The 17,056-nt window shown below is 38.1% G+C and overlaps 1 protein-coding gene across 6 annotated transcripts in view; it reads left to right on the forward strand.

Moving 5' to 3' along the window:
- The window catches only part of BRF1 (BRF1 RNA polymerase III transcription initiation factor subunit), a 174,121-nt gene that overhangs the window by 129,276 nt on the left and 27,789 nt on the right, over positions 1-17,056 (forward strand). For all 6 annotated transcript variants that reach the window (XM_057416143.1, XM_057416144.1, XM_057416145.1 and 3 more), the window contains 3 exons: positions 1,172-1,253; positions 1,350-1,405; positions 3,242-3,498. In XM_057416143.1, coding sequence (XP_057272126.1) covers positions 1,172-1,253; positions 1,350-1,405; positions 3,242-3,498 — 395 coding nt within the window. The remainder of the gene's footprint in view (positions 1-1,171; positions 1,254-1,349; positions 1,406-3,241; positions 3,499-17,056) is intronic.

Genomic DNA, 17,056 nt, shown 5'->3' on the forward strand with positions numbered 1-17,056 from the left:
TAGACTCTAAAAGCTTAAGAAGGATGAATAACTGTGCTAAGAGAAAGTGAGTTTTACTATTGTGGCTTCTAATAGAAGCAGATGAAAGAATGAAAATATCGGTCTGATAAACCAGGACTTTGCATAGCTGTTTACTTGCCTCACTTGTCCTCAGAGGAAAGATTCCTCCCTATATTAGCTTCATTTGACTGGAGATATTTTTCTCATAAAATCCTACATGTACATTTTACTTTGGAGAATATCTCATGTTCAAACCCATAAGATTGAGAAATCTCAAATTGTTTTGCAGGTCTCGGGTCTGCTGCTTAAAAATAAAGTCAGGTTCATGAAGAATGACCCAATTTGTCTTCTCCGTTCTGCAGAAGTTCTTCACTGCCAGACAGCATTGGCTATAGAGAACTTGTTTCACACAGTTGTGCTAAATGCTAGGTTTAGTTTTGCAGTTAAGCAATTGGGAGGAGATCTGTCTGCCAGCCTGCCTGCTACTTACCTGTTTATTTAATTCTGTAATTCATCTGAGTAAGCCTAGATGAGTTTTACAGCTCTGTACATACTAATGAGGTTACCAAGACTAAGTGAAGTTAACTGTAAAAAGCCTAGGTGCAGTTACTGAACCCAACGCTCTAAAATCTAGGGGACTAAATCTACAGCAATCTAAGCAGGTTTCATTCACACAGATGTGCCCATTGCACTAATAACCTCAATAACTGTGCCTAAACCTTCACAGAAACCTATCCAGAAGACACATGTTTCTGTTTTGGTGGCACAGGGCAATGGTTCCCATACTGTTTTGAATTACAGACCACCATCAACACACAGAATTACTTGCAGACGACCACATTGTCATGGTGCCCTCTAAAGTCATCTGAAAAAAATCATAAACTTGGGATCATTTTGGGTTATTACAGATCATGTACAATGACTCCTGGATGGTTTTCAGTCACCCCATCATACTTTGGAAACCAAGAACTGGTTTTTGAACACATGTTGTTTTCGCCAGTTTTAGAATTTACTAGAAATGCTCTGTGATTGTCACATCTCAGCCGTGTTTTATTAATGTATTTTTAAAAACAGAATGTGAATTGACCTTGCCAGTGGTTTTTCAGCTGAGTTTTGCTTTACGGTTTTCAAGTTTATTTCTGAAAGTAGATAAACTTGTTTTGTCTTTTAGTATATACTTAACGAAACAGAAGCTCAGATAAAAGCAGAGCTATGGATGAAAGAAAATGCAGATTATTTGAAGGAACAAAAAGGTAAGTATTAGGACTGAAATTCTCCTTTTGGCTAGTATTACTGAAATACGCAGTCTACATAATCTTCATACTGGTTACCCTTTTGTCATCTTTCAGAAAAGGAAGCAAGAATAGCAAAAGAAAAAGAACTTGGGATTTATAAGGAACACAAGGTATTAAACTGTGTGCTGATTGTGTCTGTTTGGTAATGTCCTGGAAATTCATTACAATTGCTGATCAACTCCATGTAGGATATATGGGCATATTGGTACAGGTCACCACTAAATGAGCAAAAGCTATTGTGTATCTACCTGTAATTGAATTATGAGGCTATAATTTTTCAGGTGGTGAGTAAAACTAATGCCCAAACTCTTATTTTAAATTACTATTATGAGGAAATTCTGTGCATGGCAAAGTCAGAGCTAGCTCTTTGCATTTGTGATTGCTGTCCTAATTGCTTGCTTATTTAAATACAGGTTTTAAGACATGCCTAATTTTTTTTAACATGTGCATGGGGATTTTGTTTGTACTTGCCATAACTTCAGTAGTTTTCTTTGCTCTTACAATAATGATTTCTTTATGAAAAACTGAACAGATCCTTGTTCCAGTCACTTGAAGAAGTATTTTCTTCTACCTTTCATAAAGAATGCGACAGTTATGTTAACAAATGGCATGTCCTGTCTCCATGTTTAGCAGTTTAAAGCAGCCTAATTGGCTGTATATTCACAATTTACAGCATTAGTTTTTTGTGTAACTGAGCAAGTGACAAGTCAAATCTTCCACATGCAACTAAAATCCTTGTTATTTCTTAGTGCATATATCCTCTTCTTTTTTTCCTGACTAATGCAAAAGACAGAGTTTCCTACTTCCCCTAGGTATTTCGACAATAAAAACAAAACCAGACAATGAAACACTGTTTTATGCTTCAGAGTTTCTCATTCATCCTGTGCTGACGCAAACATGGCAGTCTACCAGCAGTTTTCAAAGTTGTATAACTTGTTGACACCACCAAGTAACCCAAACACCCACTTTTTTGTTCGGACAACACAGGAGTTTTTCCTAAACTCTGTATTGTTTCTGACAGCTTGAGTAGAGCTTGATTAATATAGTGCTTTCCAATTGTAAGGTAGCACTTGACCCACGTAGGTAAACAGAGGGGCTATTATCCATTAAAAAATAAATCTCCTGCAGAACTTGGTGTTAAAACCTGCCTTTGAAAAGGAAATGCCAAATGGAAACAGAGGTTCTGGGCTTTTTTTCATAACTACCCAGGGGTAGTAGTTATGGGACGTGGGTAGAAATGTTCTCTTGTGTCATTTCTCTGTTGTCTGGCTCTGCACATCATCAACCTTCACAGCACAAGGCTGGGCTTGGGCTTGTAGCATTTGCCTGGGAAGGGCAGTTGCAGGTTACGTTGCTGCTGTGTGTGTGTGTCTGCAGCCTCCTGCTTTCTGTCCGTCGGTGTTAATGCCAGTCCACACATAGAAAGCTGCTGGTAATATTCTTGTCCTTTTTCAATGTGGAGGGGGAGTTGAGTAGATGCTCTTCCAGGCCATATTCAGACTTGATATAAAAATACTAAGTTTTGCAGTTTTGATACAGAGTTGTCAGTGTTTAGGGGAATCATGACCCAGCTGGACTGTAATGGAAATTTTAGCAAGGCAGTTTCTTTATTTTCACACTGGGTGATGCTACAGGGTCCCTGTTCCTTTTTTTTGTGTGCCTGAGAAATGGCCCATGTTTCTTCTCTGGCAGTGTGACACATACTAAGTAAAGAATTTGTAATAAACTGTGGGCATTTGGCAAAAAGCAAACACTTATCTCTTGGAATAAAAAGACCTCTTGGTGCCATTGAGTGGCTGGAGAGGGAGCACTGGCTTAGCCGGGCTGCATTGCCTGCACCCCCGAATCAGCAGCAGCTGAGCCAGGGCTGCTGAACTGCAGCTTGCCCTTCTGCTTCATGGAAACTTTGTTTGTATTTACATCACTAATTTTATATTTTAATTAAGCCAAAGAAATCTGCAAAGAAGCGGGAGCCAATTCAAGCCAGCACAGCAGGAGAGGCAATTGAAAAGATGTTAGAACAGAAGAAAATCTCAAGTAAAATTAATTATAATGTGCTAAGGGACCTGAACAGCAAAGGAAGTAACGCACCAAAGAAGGAGGATGACAGCACTGATGACAGCACCAACACCAAGAAGCTGTCAAGAAGAAAATCTATTGCCAGTAGGAATATAGCCAACCCTGTAAACAGTGTGGGAAAAAGGTACTGCAATTGTTGATTTATATCTCTGTCTGTGAGACTCTGTGTATCTTTCTGAGACAGACAATGTAGGGACTGAAACATTTGTTTGAGGCTAAAATAATGTCAGGGCTCTGTTTTTATTTATTTTACCTGCAGTGTCGTGGCAGCACTTTATTTATAGTTCATGTATCAAAGGTCTGCTTTGGTGTGAGTTAATCATCCTGAAGCCAACAAAAAAGAATCAATGGAAATTCATAAATGTGAATCTTTCAGCTAGGGACACATTTTCTTCGTGCGGTCCTGACATTTGCTGTCCTTCCTTTCTGAATTGTCTGTATCAGCTGACACAATACTAAATGTTCAAAAGCTTTGGCTTTTTGCTTGATTTGAAAAATACAGTTTCCATCTGTTTTGACAGCTAGCTGCTTTGATTAGCTTTTATTTTAGTTTTATTCCAAACTTTTGTTGTTAATTGATGACACAAATATAAAGCTTTACAGTAAATACTCTTGTCGGTTTTCTGGTCTGCGTTTGCAAATGTTTTATAGTGTGGTGAAAGCTCCTATTTAAATGAGTAAAATTCTTGACTTGCTGGGCTGATTTGTAGCGTGCTATGAAGTGTATAAGGAGATTGATGTGTCCTATCTGCAATATTTATCTATTTTATTTGTCTTCCATTTATGAAATTATGTTGGATGATCATTTAAATTGTGTCTATGTGTAGTAATTTCTTACTTAGATGTTACTTATTTATTTACATGCTGCATAAAAGACATAGTTTTTTGCTTCCAGAAGTATAGGCCAAACAGCACAAGGAAACTTAGGAATTTAATTCTGAAATATAAGACAATGTCTTTGCACTGTAGTTCAGATGTAGGCATGTGTTGCAACTGGCTAAACAGGGAGGGCAGGCAGCCAGCCACAAGGTGCAAGAAATCATCTACTACTGCAAGGACAGGAGTCTTTGAATATTTGAAAACATGAAGCTGGGAGGGATAGTATGTGCCTCCCTCTGAGAAGCTAAGCATAATAAGGATGACTAAGCCTAACCCCTTATTTTGACCTCGTGTGGCAGCGAGGCCAGAGCATGGTCAGCCAAAATTGAAGACCACATCACTTGTCCCAGTGTTGCTGGGATACAGGTTTTTGCAGAGTACCAAACATATTTTCTTTCTTTTCTGTGCCTTCTTTATTCTGTATTTTACCAAGATGGCGTCATCCTTGTTCAACTTCTCACAGCTTTGCCTTCCAGTTCTTCTTTAGAGCTGTGTAAGTTGCTACTTAAGGTGATGTCTAACAACTCAAGCATGTAAATTTTCCACTGGTGAAGGAAAGTGAAGATGCATTGAGGATTAACTAAAAGCTTTTAGCCTGTGCTTTAAGCAGTCATATTTTGGTATTTCTAGTAAAACATGGATGATTTCAGTCCATGGACATGTACTGAAAGCATGGACATTTCAGTTGTCTGAAATGCAGTGCTGCAATGGGCGATTGGGTCTGGTTAGGATCCTGGTTGCGTTTCAGAGCTCACTGGTAAGAGCCACGCTCAAGCTGCTTCGCTACTTCTGAACCCTGTCACTCCTGAGGTTTGCAGAAATGTTGGGAACTCGCAACTCCTGTTGAAGTCAGCATGTTAAACTCTTAACAGGTGTTAAACTCTTTGGAAAATCATGCCGTAAATATTAAATTTAATAGTGGTACAACTTGAAAAGGTTTCTAAATAAACAGAAATCTGTATTTTCCAAAAGCAGCTAATAAAACATGGTTATTTTTCCTCTTGAGAGCCTAAAGTACATCCTTAAGATGCGTAACAGAGTTTCCTGATGCTGATTAGCAGATCTCAGATACAAAGAGTTTTGCATCAGAACACTTCAGAGAGAGGACTGGGGGTACATGCAGATATGTGAGTTAAGGTTTTGCATTCCCCAAGTAGGCAGTGTGCTTGCTTAAATAATATCAAGGACTTGGCAAACCATTACTTGGGGTTTGTTTTTTTTTTCCTTACAATTAGAGATTTATGACATACTTTTGATTTTTTTTTGCTAGTAGTCTAAATGCCATGCCTTTTAAATGGCATGCATAAATTTCTGTGTTCTGCATTATTCTTATATGCCACACATTCATTGCCTTTGTTCAGCATTGTTCCTCTGAGAGGTGAATGGCTAAATACTTTTCCAGTGATACAAAAATCATGGTAATTTATATGCAATTAATAATAATAAAACCCCTGAACATTGCTCATTAGAAAATGAGTGAAGCACATAATGTATCTTTATCCAGGAGGCATTTGCAGAGATCGTACAAACATTTTGGTTTGTAGTGATGTATAGTCCTGTGTGTTTATCTTTTTATGTCTTAAACATTTAGTAAGCTGCATTTGACAGCAGTAGCTCCTTGAATAACCATGCTTTGATCTGGTCCTTTAGTTCATCTGAGTAATAGATTTTAAAGAGCTACTGAGTTAGCCCTAAACTTAATTAGAAGGTACCAGTACCAAGTAACAGGGAACTTCACAGGCTAGGAACAGAATACTCATTCTTGGTGATTAAAGCAGCACTCCTGTAAAGGTATAAAACTAGGAAAGTAAATTTATTTATTTTTTAATAAATTAATATCTTTTATTACCTTCCTTTTGCAAGCCAAAATTTTATATACTTCACCAGGTTTGGACTGACAATGCAGACAAATTTGTTATTTGTTTAGATGTAGCACCCGGGACATAGGAAGTTGATCTTCATCTCCATTTTTCTAATTGCCCCTTGTTATAAAATACACTAGGATGCTATTTACTTATAGAGAGTTTCAGATTATCTCTAAAAAAAATTGCAATCCTCAGTCAGACATGGTATAATCTGTTTTTTCTTTTTTTAACATGGGATAAAATAGCAGTTACAGTGTTAATCAGTTAAATATTGGAAAAGCTTTTGTTTACTGATGTGATAATAATAAGCAAATTTTACAGTCTTGTAAAAAGTTGTTGATTTGCAAAGAGTTGGAATGCTAGGTATGGTCCCAGGAGTGTGCTTAAACTGGATATTCTTTCAGTTGGTGGTCCTTTTAATGTCGCTTTATTGCTACCATAATTTCTTAATGGTTACTTGGATTCCAAGATAATATAGTTTATCATGTTACTTCATGTAATATCCTAATTTTGTAATCTTGGAAATGTTTGGTATTTTCTGAAATTTTGTAAGGAAGGTACTTTCAAAGAATTATTCCAAAGATCATGTGGATTTCTCCTTCTTAGACAGACATTATATGCATCAGTATGTTCAGAAGCAAACTGGATTTTTGAACAGGTTTCTTTACCACGAATGCTGTGCAACTTTTTGAGTTTTAGCAAAAGATGCTTTTCTCAGACCCATCTCCCAGAATTATACTTGGGTTTTACTTATTGTATCTGTCAAGATGGTAGAAGACTAGTAATGACAATGTAAGTCATTTTAGGAACTTTTATATTGTGCAAATGTGTTTTATTACATTTCTTAATGCATTTTTGTTCCAGTGGGTATCATGATTGGTGCTTCATATGCAAAAGCTGTTTCATTCTCTGTGCGTTCAAGATGTTGCATAGTGGATGTTACCATAATAGATGTTGCAACTTTAATTTCAATTACCAGTTGCTGAGTTTATCTTCACTAATGTCTTCTATGCATCTGAAGCATAAGAATAATATGTTGAACTTCTACAAAAGAACGATTACCACTTCAAGCTACTTAAAACCTGAACTCCAGTTAGAGCTCTGCATATGTTGCAGCTCTTCAAGTCCAGTACAGAGGGTTTTTTTTTAGGACTGGAAGCTTTTGGTTAGAAGCTTAATAATTTATTTTATATATTTACTTGAGCTGAAGCTTACAGCATTACTTGTGACGTGAAATGTGTTGAACCAAGAAAATGTGGGAACAAGAAAGCTTTCAAGTCACTACTTTTTAAAAATTTGAAGCCTATTTATTGCTATGTGCTTGAAATTGGTAATGATATCAGAAAAGACAGGATATATTATCAGGGGAGTAAATGTGTCAGGTTAATCTCCTGAAGAATTTGCCTTGTAAGAAATGCAGCAGGACTGCGAAGCACGGCTGAATCCATTGTAATGAAACAGGGTTGTTCTGAATGGAAGCATATGAATATTATAATAGAAAACCAAATCATGCCTGCTATGAAAATGACAAAAGCCCTTGGTAGGCATCTCAGATTTTATTAGATTTGGAAATTCACCTCCAAATTTTATCCACAGTCTCAGTTGTTTTTACTGACTACCCATTTTGCTAGTACACATTGGCACACGGCTCCACCTTTGCTTTGGAGCCATGGGATCCGCAAACAATGTGTTTGCAGTACCAGGGACTTGTTCTGCTGCTCAAGTTCCTGCCCTAAGATGCACACTTTCAATTAGCATCTCTGGCTGCATTTTTGTTGGCTTTTTAGTGGGTGTCATGACCCCAGAAAAATCCCCTTTATTATGACAGAGAACGTATGTAATACTTTTCTACAGTATTCAGTGTATCATTTAACATGATAAATTACTTGGTACTTTCTTGGTTCTAATGGGAATCATGTTCCCCCAGGGGGTAAAATATGGGTAGAAGTATAATTTAGGTACTTTGGATGAGCCTGATGATCCCATGCTGCAGAGGGAGCCTGGGGAGATGGAGTTGGCTCCCCCCTGCAAGGCAGTGGGAGAACTACCCCAGTGCTCCCCAGCTCTGACCCTCATCTACAGCTGGCCCTTTCTGGTGTCCAGGATGGAAATACTGCACTGTATGGTGGAAGTTTGTTTTGAGCTCATTGTCTTTGCCAGATTATTTTTGGTAACACTGTGGGAAGAAGGGGGCATAGGGTTCTGTTTCTCACACCCAGCCTGAAAACTTTCTCTTCACTTGTTGATACTGCAGATGTCCAGCAGAATCTCTATTTCTTTCTCCTAGGGAAGGAGGAGGGAAGAAGCCCCAAACTAGCTTTACCCTCACATGCAGGATCAATGATTGTGATAAGCCCTTTACTTGTAGTTTTAGGGTTTAGGCAGGTGGAAGTGTTTGCTGAGTGCCATGCCACGTCCCGGCTGGGTGTTCCTGACTCAGCTGCAAGTCCATATGTCCTGAGTGCTTACTCTGCATTGGCCATGGCTTATAATTAAGTTTTATAAATCCAAAGCAAACAGGGTTTTTGTCACATACAATATTTTTAGTTTGTTTTACATTGTGAGACTGCTGCTTGTGGACAGGAGGAGTGTGAGCTTATGTGTTCTAGATTACTTAGATCAATCCAGAACAGTGTGAAACAAAGTTCAGCTCGAATAACCCAAGGAATTCCTGGGTATACAAAAAACTTTTATTCAGTTAGACCCAGGTGATTATAAAGGTTAAAACACGCTCAATTCACCGTGTCAGGAAGGGCATTGTTGTTTCAGAACCTTTTTTCACTAGGAAAAATGACATTCTGGTAATGGTTTAGAAATTTGGAAATTGGTATCTTAAAAGTTCATTGACTGTAACTGATGCAGTGCCAGCTGGTCAGTGTCTACAGTCAGTCCTATGTGCTAGCAATTCAAAATGAAGCAGAGTTTCTAAAGAGGGACAGATCCCCATGTTTGGCAGATGCAAAGCTTTTGAGAGAGAGAGTCTTTTCTGTGCTAACTTTGGTGTTATGCATTCTCTGTACAAATTGGCCCTTTGAGATGGGATCTGAAGAGTATTTTAATATCCTTAAATTTTCCACCATATATTTTTATTTTTCAGAATTGCCTTCAGCTCTTTGTCTCCTTTACCTTTGATATCCTGTTTTTCTTTCTTTGCTTTGAAGTCTGTTACATGGTTTGGAGTTTATGTGTATTTATTCAAAGTGAAATACTAAATTTTATTTCTTGTCTTGTGCTGCTTCAGGCCTTCATTTATATGTGACTAAAGTGCTAATACCAATTTCCCAACTGGAATAAAATTCCTTACAGAAGATACTGGGAGTATTTTTGAGGTGGTAGTTAGGAGTTCCTTCTATGCTTAATTACTATTTAGTTGATATTTTTGGTGTTTCCTCTGGAAGAAGTCTCATTTTGGCTATGGGATTAACTAGAATGTATTTCCTGGGTATGAATTTATGTATATGTGGTGGAAGCCTTCCTGTTGGGTGTGTGTAGAGTCAGCTTTTGGTTTGAATGTTATGTATGTGGTAAGTAAACTCTCTAACCACTTTGAATAACTGTTCTCTTATGTGATCTGTTCTTTGAGAATTTTTTTGAGTGTAATTTTATGTATGTTTGTGCTTTGCTGTGTTACATAATCATTTAAATCAAAGGTTAATCAAAATGATTAGTCATTTTGAACAGGAAAACGGTGACATTTGATAAGTACCTCCACTTAAAATAAATCTTACCAGTATTTTCCAGTCTTGTAACTTTCAGAGGGACAAGCTTATACAAATTATGTTTAGTATTTTATTTACAAAAAGCAAAGCCAAGAAAAAATGAATTCAAGACTTCCAAGGTTCTGCTTTTCAAGTCATGCATCTCCTTATTAAAGTTAGCTGCATGGGGGAGAGCTTTACGAATGACCTTGAAAGGAGCTGACACATGCATTTACTTGTTCACAGTTGATTTGAGGAGTTGATCTAGTAAAGCCTGTAGTAATGTTGTAACCTGGCTAATGCTGCGGGTTACTGCTGTTCATATGAGCTAAGAAGCCTTTTGTATTAAGGAGATAAATCAGAAGCAAGAACTGGAAAGAAACATATCTGAGCCAACATGTTTTAAAATGAATGTGTGTTTTTAACTTCTGAATACTAAAATGTGATGACCAGCATCCTTTTCTTTTTCATTAAGTGAGGAAAACTGCATTGCTTGTGTGTGTAGCACCATGCTCCTGAGAAGAGAGAGTTAAGCAAATGCTACCTGGGGCGAGAAACTGGGGAGGCAGGAACCAGAACACTGTCCAGGAATGGTGAGCAGGGTTATCCCTTTAGCCTCAAATTCACTTCTCGTGACACAGAGATAAGACAGAATGGGGGGGCAGGGGGAAGAAAAGAAAAAATGAAGAAAAGAAAAAGCAGTTCCCAACCCATCCTGCTGGAAGCTGGCAGGTGTTTGTCAAGATTTGATGTTTATTCTGATTACTCTTTTTGGTTTTGAAGATCAGTTCCCCCTGATTCCAACGATAGCATATTTCTTTCACATCTGACAGGCTTGGTACCCCTGAAAACATTAAACTCTGAAACATGTATGAATATTGTTTTGTGTGGCTCTGCTCTGCACTGTTAAGAAAGGAGCTCCATTCGGCGTAGCTTGAATCCCCAGCCTGCAGGGTACGCATGCAGTTGTGCTGCTGCTACTGCAGGAACTGCTTCTGCCACTGACACCGAAGTCATTTCAGCAGTTACTCCAGCAGCTCTGTGCTTTTCTGTTGTGCAGCTTTGGTTTGTTAGGGCAAGGTTACAAAAAAGGACATTTTTTCATCCTTCATCCCTCAGTCCTTTCCTTCCTTCCGCAGGACGTGAGTTAAGGAATCATTTTCCCCTTTTATGACTGTTCTGCAAATGAGTTAAGAGAAATGAAGCTAAAGGTTTTCTAGCTTTATATATTTTTAAAATGGAGTATTTTTCATAAGAATCCCAGTTTTGGATTTTTTAGGTTTTTCCTAAGAATCCCAGATTTAAATTTGTTAGGTTTTGAGTACTAGAACTGGGTTTTGAATACTGGAATAAAATGCCAACATTTCAGTATGGCAGTTAACCCATCTGTATTTTCACTCTGTAAAGTATAATTGGAGAAAAATGCCTCTGGAATATCTTAATGATAGGAGAAATACTGTAAAGAAGCCTTCCCTGTGTGAACTGTACCAATTCATGTAAGTTCAGTGATGCTGCAAATCACCTCTAGGTGTGCATCATTCATTAAGGACATTCAGATTTTACAGTGCAGGCATTTAATGTTGTCAAATTTTGGTTTATAGTAAGGGTAAGAGAACATGGTCTGCTGGGACTGCAGAGGAGCATTCCTGAACTGTCATTTATTTGGACTTACGAGAACCTTTGCAAAATATATATAAAAAAACCCCTTCAAGATTGGTTGAGGACACATTCAGGCTTGTGTGACTGTTTCAGCAATAACAAGCCCCTGCCAAATCCAGTACTTGGTTCCATTTACCCCAAATGATTAGAATGCCTTCAATTTAAAACTAAAAAGGCATTGATCTGGCTCAACCTCATGGCCCAGACCCAGGTCAAGTCTCCTTATTTTTACAGCAGCCTTCTTGTTTGTTTAATATAAATTGGATATTGCTTTTCTGCCTCCCACTCAAGAAAATAATCTCCTTGTCGGATTCCAGGGGAGGTCAGCTGGGCAGTGCAAAAATGCAGAGGGTATTTTTGTGACTGTCTGAAATAATTCTGTCTTGCGTTTTAAGACCAAATAGGAACAATTTTAGCCCAGAAGATAATTTTGTGTGACAGTTGGATTGTGAGCGCCTTGTTTATCTATGTTCTCATTTTCAGGTTGGTTACAAGGAAATACTCTGCAAGCTTTTTTGTTCCAAATTACACTCAGTGGGTCTAATGGGAGATTTCATATAAATATGTATGCACGGTCTCTTCAACTTTAATAGTGTGATAGCAAAAATAGTTATATGTGATGTGGAGGGTGAGGGGAGTGGGAAGAAACAAAGAGATTGTGGAAGTGTTATGGCTCTTATTATCAAACCCTAGAGGTGCATGTCCTGCTGTCACAGCTGAGAGTGCTTCAGTGCTGTGAAATACTCGTCCTCAGTTTGTATATTTTTCTGATTTATTTCCTTTGTTTTTTGTTTGTTGTTTTTTTTTTTGTTATGGGTGGAAAATGGTTTGTTTCTGAATTCATTTTCCTTTGGCCCTAGTCCTAGCAGGGTCTGTCTGCTTGTTGATCTTTACAGTATATATCTGCTCATTTTTTTAGTATAAACCAAGGGAAGCGTATGTCTGATGTGTTTTAGAGTTGCAAATGAAGTTGAGTCTGTAGCCAATGTTTGTTAAATGTTGAAGGAAGAGGAACAAAACAAACAAAACGTTTTTCTCACTGCAATATGGCGTACATTATTTTACCAAGACTAATACCCAAACTAGGAGAGCAGTCACGTGAAGCTTCTTGTTTCTAAATGTTTGCACGCATTGCCAGACCAGATAGCTGGTAGTCATTATGTGGTTATGACTGCAGTTCTTTCGCTGTAGCTGGGTAAAGCATCAGAGAGTTATAGCAGTTTGTTGCAAAAATTGAGGTGTTATTTGTTCATGTAATATTTAACAGCATCTACATAATTAGTTTGAAATTGGCCAGTGTGCTGTAACTTAGTCATTTATGTAAGTGCTGTTCCATTAGCCAGTGATGCTTCTGGTGTGTTGACTGAGTTCATTTTTACCTTACTGCGATTGTTACAAAATATAGGATGAAACAAACTGATATAACATCTAAAGGTGGTTTTGGAAGATGCATGCAGCAAACTGAACTTTCTCTTATGTTAGTTTCCAATTTATAGTGAGTCAGAAATTTTTGCCCAGGATTTTCCCTTTCCTCCAGTGCAACACAATGACAGACTGAACAAACCCATTGCTCTGTTTAGGGTATGGGAAACTTAGCCACCTGCTCTAGAGCAGCCCATCTCCTTCTCTTCTCTCATACATTCCCATTTGTTGTGACCCGGAAGGAATGGAGGAAACCACCAACTTTTACATACATTTTCCTTTTCCCCCACATTTTACACTTGAATAGAAACATGTGCTGCTATAGAGGTCATACCGGAAGATACAGAGTAGAGTCTAGACCTCAGTACCTGCAATCCATCACCCAAGTGATGGCAACTCTCACCCTGAGTGCATCGGGGTCTTCAAGGCATCCCTTGGCTCAGCAGCTGTCCAAAACTAAATAATTTGAAATCTTTCCGTGCAAGCAGGACTGTGGTAGCTGGCAGGGGAAGGATAGAGTGAGGCTGTTGCAGCCCACAGCATTACTTCGTGTGGTAGATTTGAAAACTGTATTGATACTCAGGGTTGTGTGTAACCTTGCTGAACTGAAGTGCTGGAAGATGCTTGGACATGGAGATCACTCTCAGGCCCCATACTGAATAGAAGTATTGGGCATGTATTTAATAGTTGGTTGTCTCTTTATTCAGAAACTAGTTTAGATATGGTATTTATGTGAAAGAAATATATAATACTTTACAGCTTAGTGTTCTTTTAATCTGAATGTTTTGAGATCTGAAGTATGAAGGGCATGCATACAGATTTGGAAGTGGAATGGAATGGCTGGCATATTTATTTTGTAAAGTTGTCTTTGCCTGTCTAAAGTGGTGACATGGTAATTTTAATGGAAAAATGGCTTTGCACACTTCTGTACAGATTTTATCATGCAGCAATGAAGAAACAAAATAATTTGTAATCCCAACTGAAACTGTTGTTGCTGAAGTTGAGTAAGACAATCATCAGGTTAAAGGTGTTTTTGAATCAATCAGTCATCTGATGAATTAATAACAGAGAGTCAACAGTGAATCGAATTATTAGACGAAGAGGAGCAAGACAGAAGTCAGGGTGGTTTGAAACATACAACTGATTATTACAAGGCAGCATCGCCTGCTGGCCAGCTCCTGGAGGCAGAAACAGGCTCTTCTAGTTGGGGCTTTAGTAAGTCAATTTAAGGGTTAATTCTGTGCCTAAAGGTGCTACTTAATTGATGGTGGTTTAAGACACTTAAGTTTTTTTTCTGCCAGATGACCTGTGCAATATTGGCTTGAAAAATTGATATGAAAATATAGCACATTTTAAACATGTTTGCACTTTTTCATTCCTTTTGAAATATTACTGAGGACAAAAAAGTATGTGAACAGAGTAGAGGGAAGGTGAACTCCTTTTTGTAGGTTGTTCGTGGAACAAAGTGGGTAGGAGAGGAGCTTGGATTGCTCATATCACTGATGGATGCCTACTGAAGGCTTTCTCTAGATGTTCCTACGTCAGGCTGTACCTTCTGCGGTCTTTACTCCTCCCCCTCTTCCTCTCCTGGACAGTGTCCAGGAGATAAGGATCATCAATGACTTTCAGTGGAAAAAAACTACCTTTTGCTGACGTGTTCATTCTTGATACTGCCTCTGTCACACCTCTTCATATCCTCTAAACTCATTGGTGAAATAAGAGTTTTCTTTGCCTACAGCCTGGTCCAGTCCAAATGTGATTTTGACCTTTGGGCAATCTGGAATATAAAAAATTACTGTCAGATTTTATATAACTTATTTTAGTTTTAACATATACTTAAAAAACATAAGTGAGAAGCTTGCTGAAAAAGCTTCAGTCTCATCATGGGAAAAGTTCCAAGTACATATACCTTATATTTTCTTAAATCCTTGTAGAACTAGAACTACTTTTTATCCATGCATCCATATTTTCATTTTCCTGCTATTTCTTAAAATACCCTTGTTCCTTTTCATCCACAAAACATTGGGGTAATAAAGGAATTTGGTTTAACTAGATTCCATACATTGATCTTATGTGGCTAAGGTAGACTGTATCATGCATTTCATAAAAAATAAACCTAAATACTGCTTCATCAACTCTAAAAGCATGAAATGACGATACATAATTCTGTTCTATTAAAAAATCCCAAACCAACTGAAAGCAAAAGAGGGAGGGGAACCAGGAAAAGAAAAAAGACAAAGAAAGGGCTGATTAAGGATTTAAAGCCACTGAGGTTTGGTTTCGGGTTTTTTTTTGCAACCAGTGAGCTGAGTCCAGTGTAAAGTGTGGTATGTGTAAGCCATAAGAAATCATAAATCCTATATAATGCAAAGTAAGTTACTAGCAAGTGAATGACTTGCTATAGATGTCTTGGTTGGAAGGGAAAAGTTTCCATAAAAATAAACCTCATCCCGCTGACCTTTGCCGACCCTAGCTGTCTCTCTCTTAATCTAACCTGAAGTTATCGGAAAAACCCTTATCATCAAAAGGAACTGTAGACGCCATTGTCTCCAAGAGTCCCATTGTGTTTAGGAGTGATTTATCAGGAAGCAGCAGCCTGCTCCTGCTCCGGAGCCTTCACCCGCTGGCACCAACAATGCAGCTGTGGCTGTGGGTCAGGCTGGCAGCCTCAAACTCTGCCTTGGAAGAACAATGTACAGCTCCCAACCTGATGGATGGGAAACCTGACTCTGGGGTTCATTTGCCCAAACTCGTTTGGAAGATTTGCTGATTTTTCTGAATCAACGTTTTTCAAGTGCTTCCTGTATTTTATACAGGAGCGGATAAGTAACTTATTTTGTTCAATGACAAAAAACATGAATGTAATTAAATCACATCAAAAGTTTGTCTTTCAGCACATTGTAATTTTCAGGTTCTGGATTTTTTTAATATATATATTTTATATATGTGTGTGTATATATATAAATGCAAGTTTTGCAGAAAAAGTTCTTTAAATAGCTGTTGGAGGGAAGTGTGTGTTTTATGCATTGATTTCTCTCAACAGGAGAATTGAAAGAGACCATTTCTAAGATCTGATGATTACTAGGCTGTAGTTTTCTGTTAGTTTTGGGTTGCAATTTAAAACTACTCTTTAAAACATAAGGAGGTCTTGAATTATGAAACAGTAGGAAATCCTGAGATCCAAGGCACTGAGTGGGAATAGTATATATTCCTTATTTTGTTGCTACTTCAGTAGCCCACAGGTATTAAGCACTGCATTATATCAACTTTTTGGTGAAGATGACACTAAAAAATTCAAGTTAATGGTTCAGCATTTGCTGATAGGATTTGCAACTCAGGGAAGTCCACATTTAAGATGTTTTTTGCAGAGTGCTTGTGAGAGGCAGGCCACAGTGACAGATGGATTTTTGTCTGAATTACTTACCATCTCTTTTCAATTTCAGTATCTGCTGATTTCATTTTAAAACCCATTTTAAAGCAAATGAAATAGCTAAGATTTTTCTAGCATAGTAATTGAGACCTTTAATACCCTACCTCCCTACAGACCACAGTTTTAAGAGCTGATGTTTGTGATACTGTTGCCTGTGCTGGTCAGGTTGCTGGGCATACTTTACAGGAGACACAGTGGGCCTAAGGGTACCTGTATTAGACCCTGCTTACATGTAATGTTAAAGGTTGATCAAGATTTTGAGGCTTTTATTGGAAGACTTATATTTTACTAAAGCACTCTGAACAGTGGAGCTCCTCTTGCCTATGAACTGTGCTCCACATCACAGCTCCAGAGATATCTGGCCAGCTTCCAGTTTAAATTCACTTAATAGGGCAAATCTGAAATGATTTAAACTCTCCCAATTTACCAAATTCAGTGACCAAACTCAATAACCAAAAGGTCAAAGCCAGGAGCTGTAGAAGCACTAATATTCAAGAGAGTTTTTAAAGAGGAATTTAAATGCAGCTGCTTTAAAAACGTCATTAAGATGAAATAGGAAATGCTATAGGTAAGTGATTTCAATCACCCATGTCTTTTGTTAATGGATCACCTTGGGATTTTCTGTACTGTAGCGTACCTAGGGCTGGATTTTGACATGGGTGGATTTGGGTTCAGCTGTCAGATGGTGGGGCAATGTGTATTTTGGTATGTATGCAGGCATCACAAGGA

This window comes from Pezoporus wallicus, unplaced genomic scaffold (genome assembly GCF_028554395.1).
Source record: "Pezoporus wallicus isolate ANWC-B61680 ecotype Strahan unplaced genomic scaffold, APGP_CSIRO_Pwel_v1 scaffold_2146, whole genome shotgun sequence".
Taxonomy (NCBI): Eukaryota; Metazoa; Chordata; class Aves; order Psittaciformes; family Psittacidae; genus Pezoporus; species Pezoporus wallicus.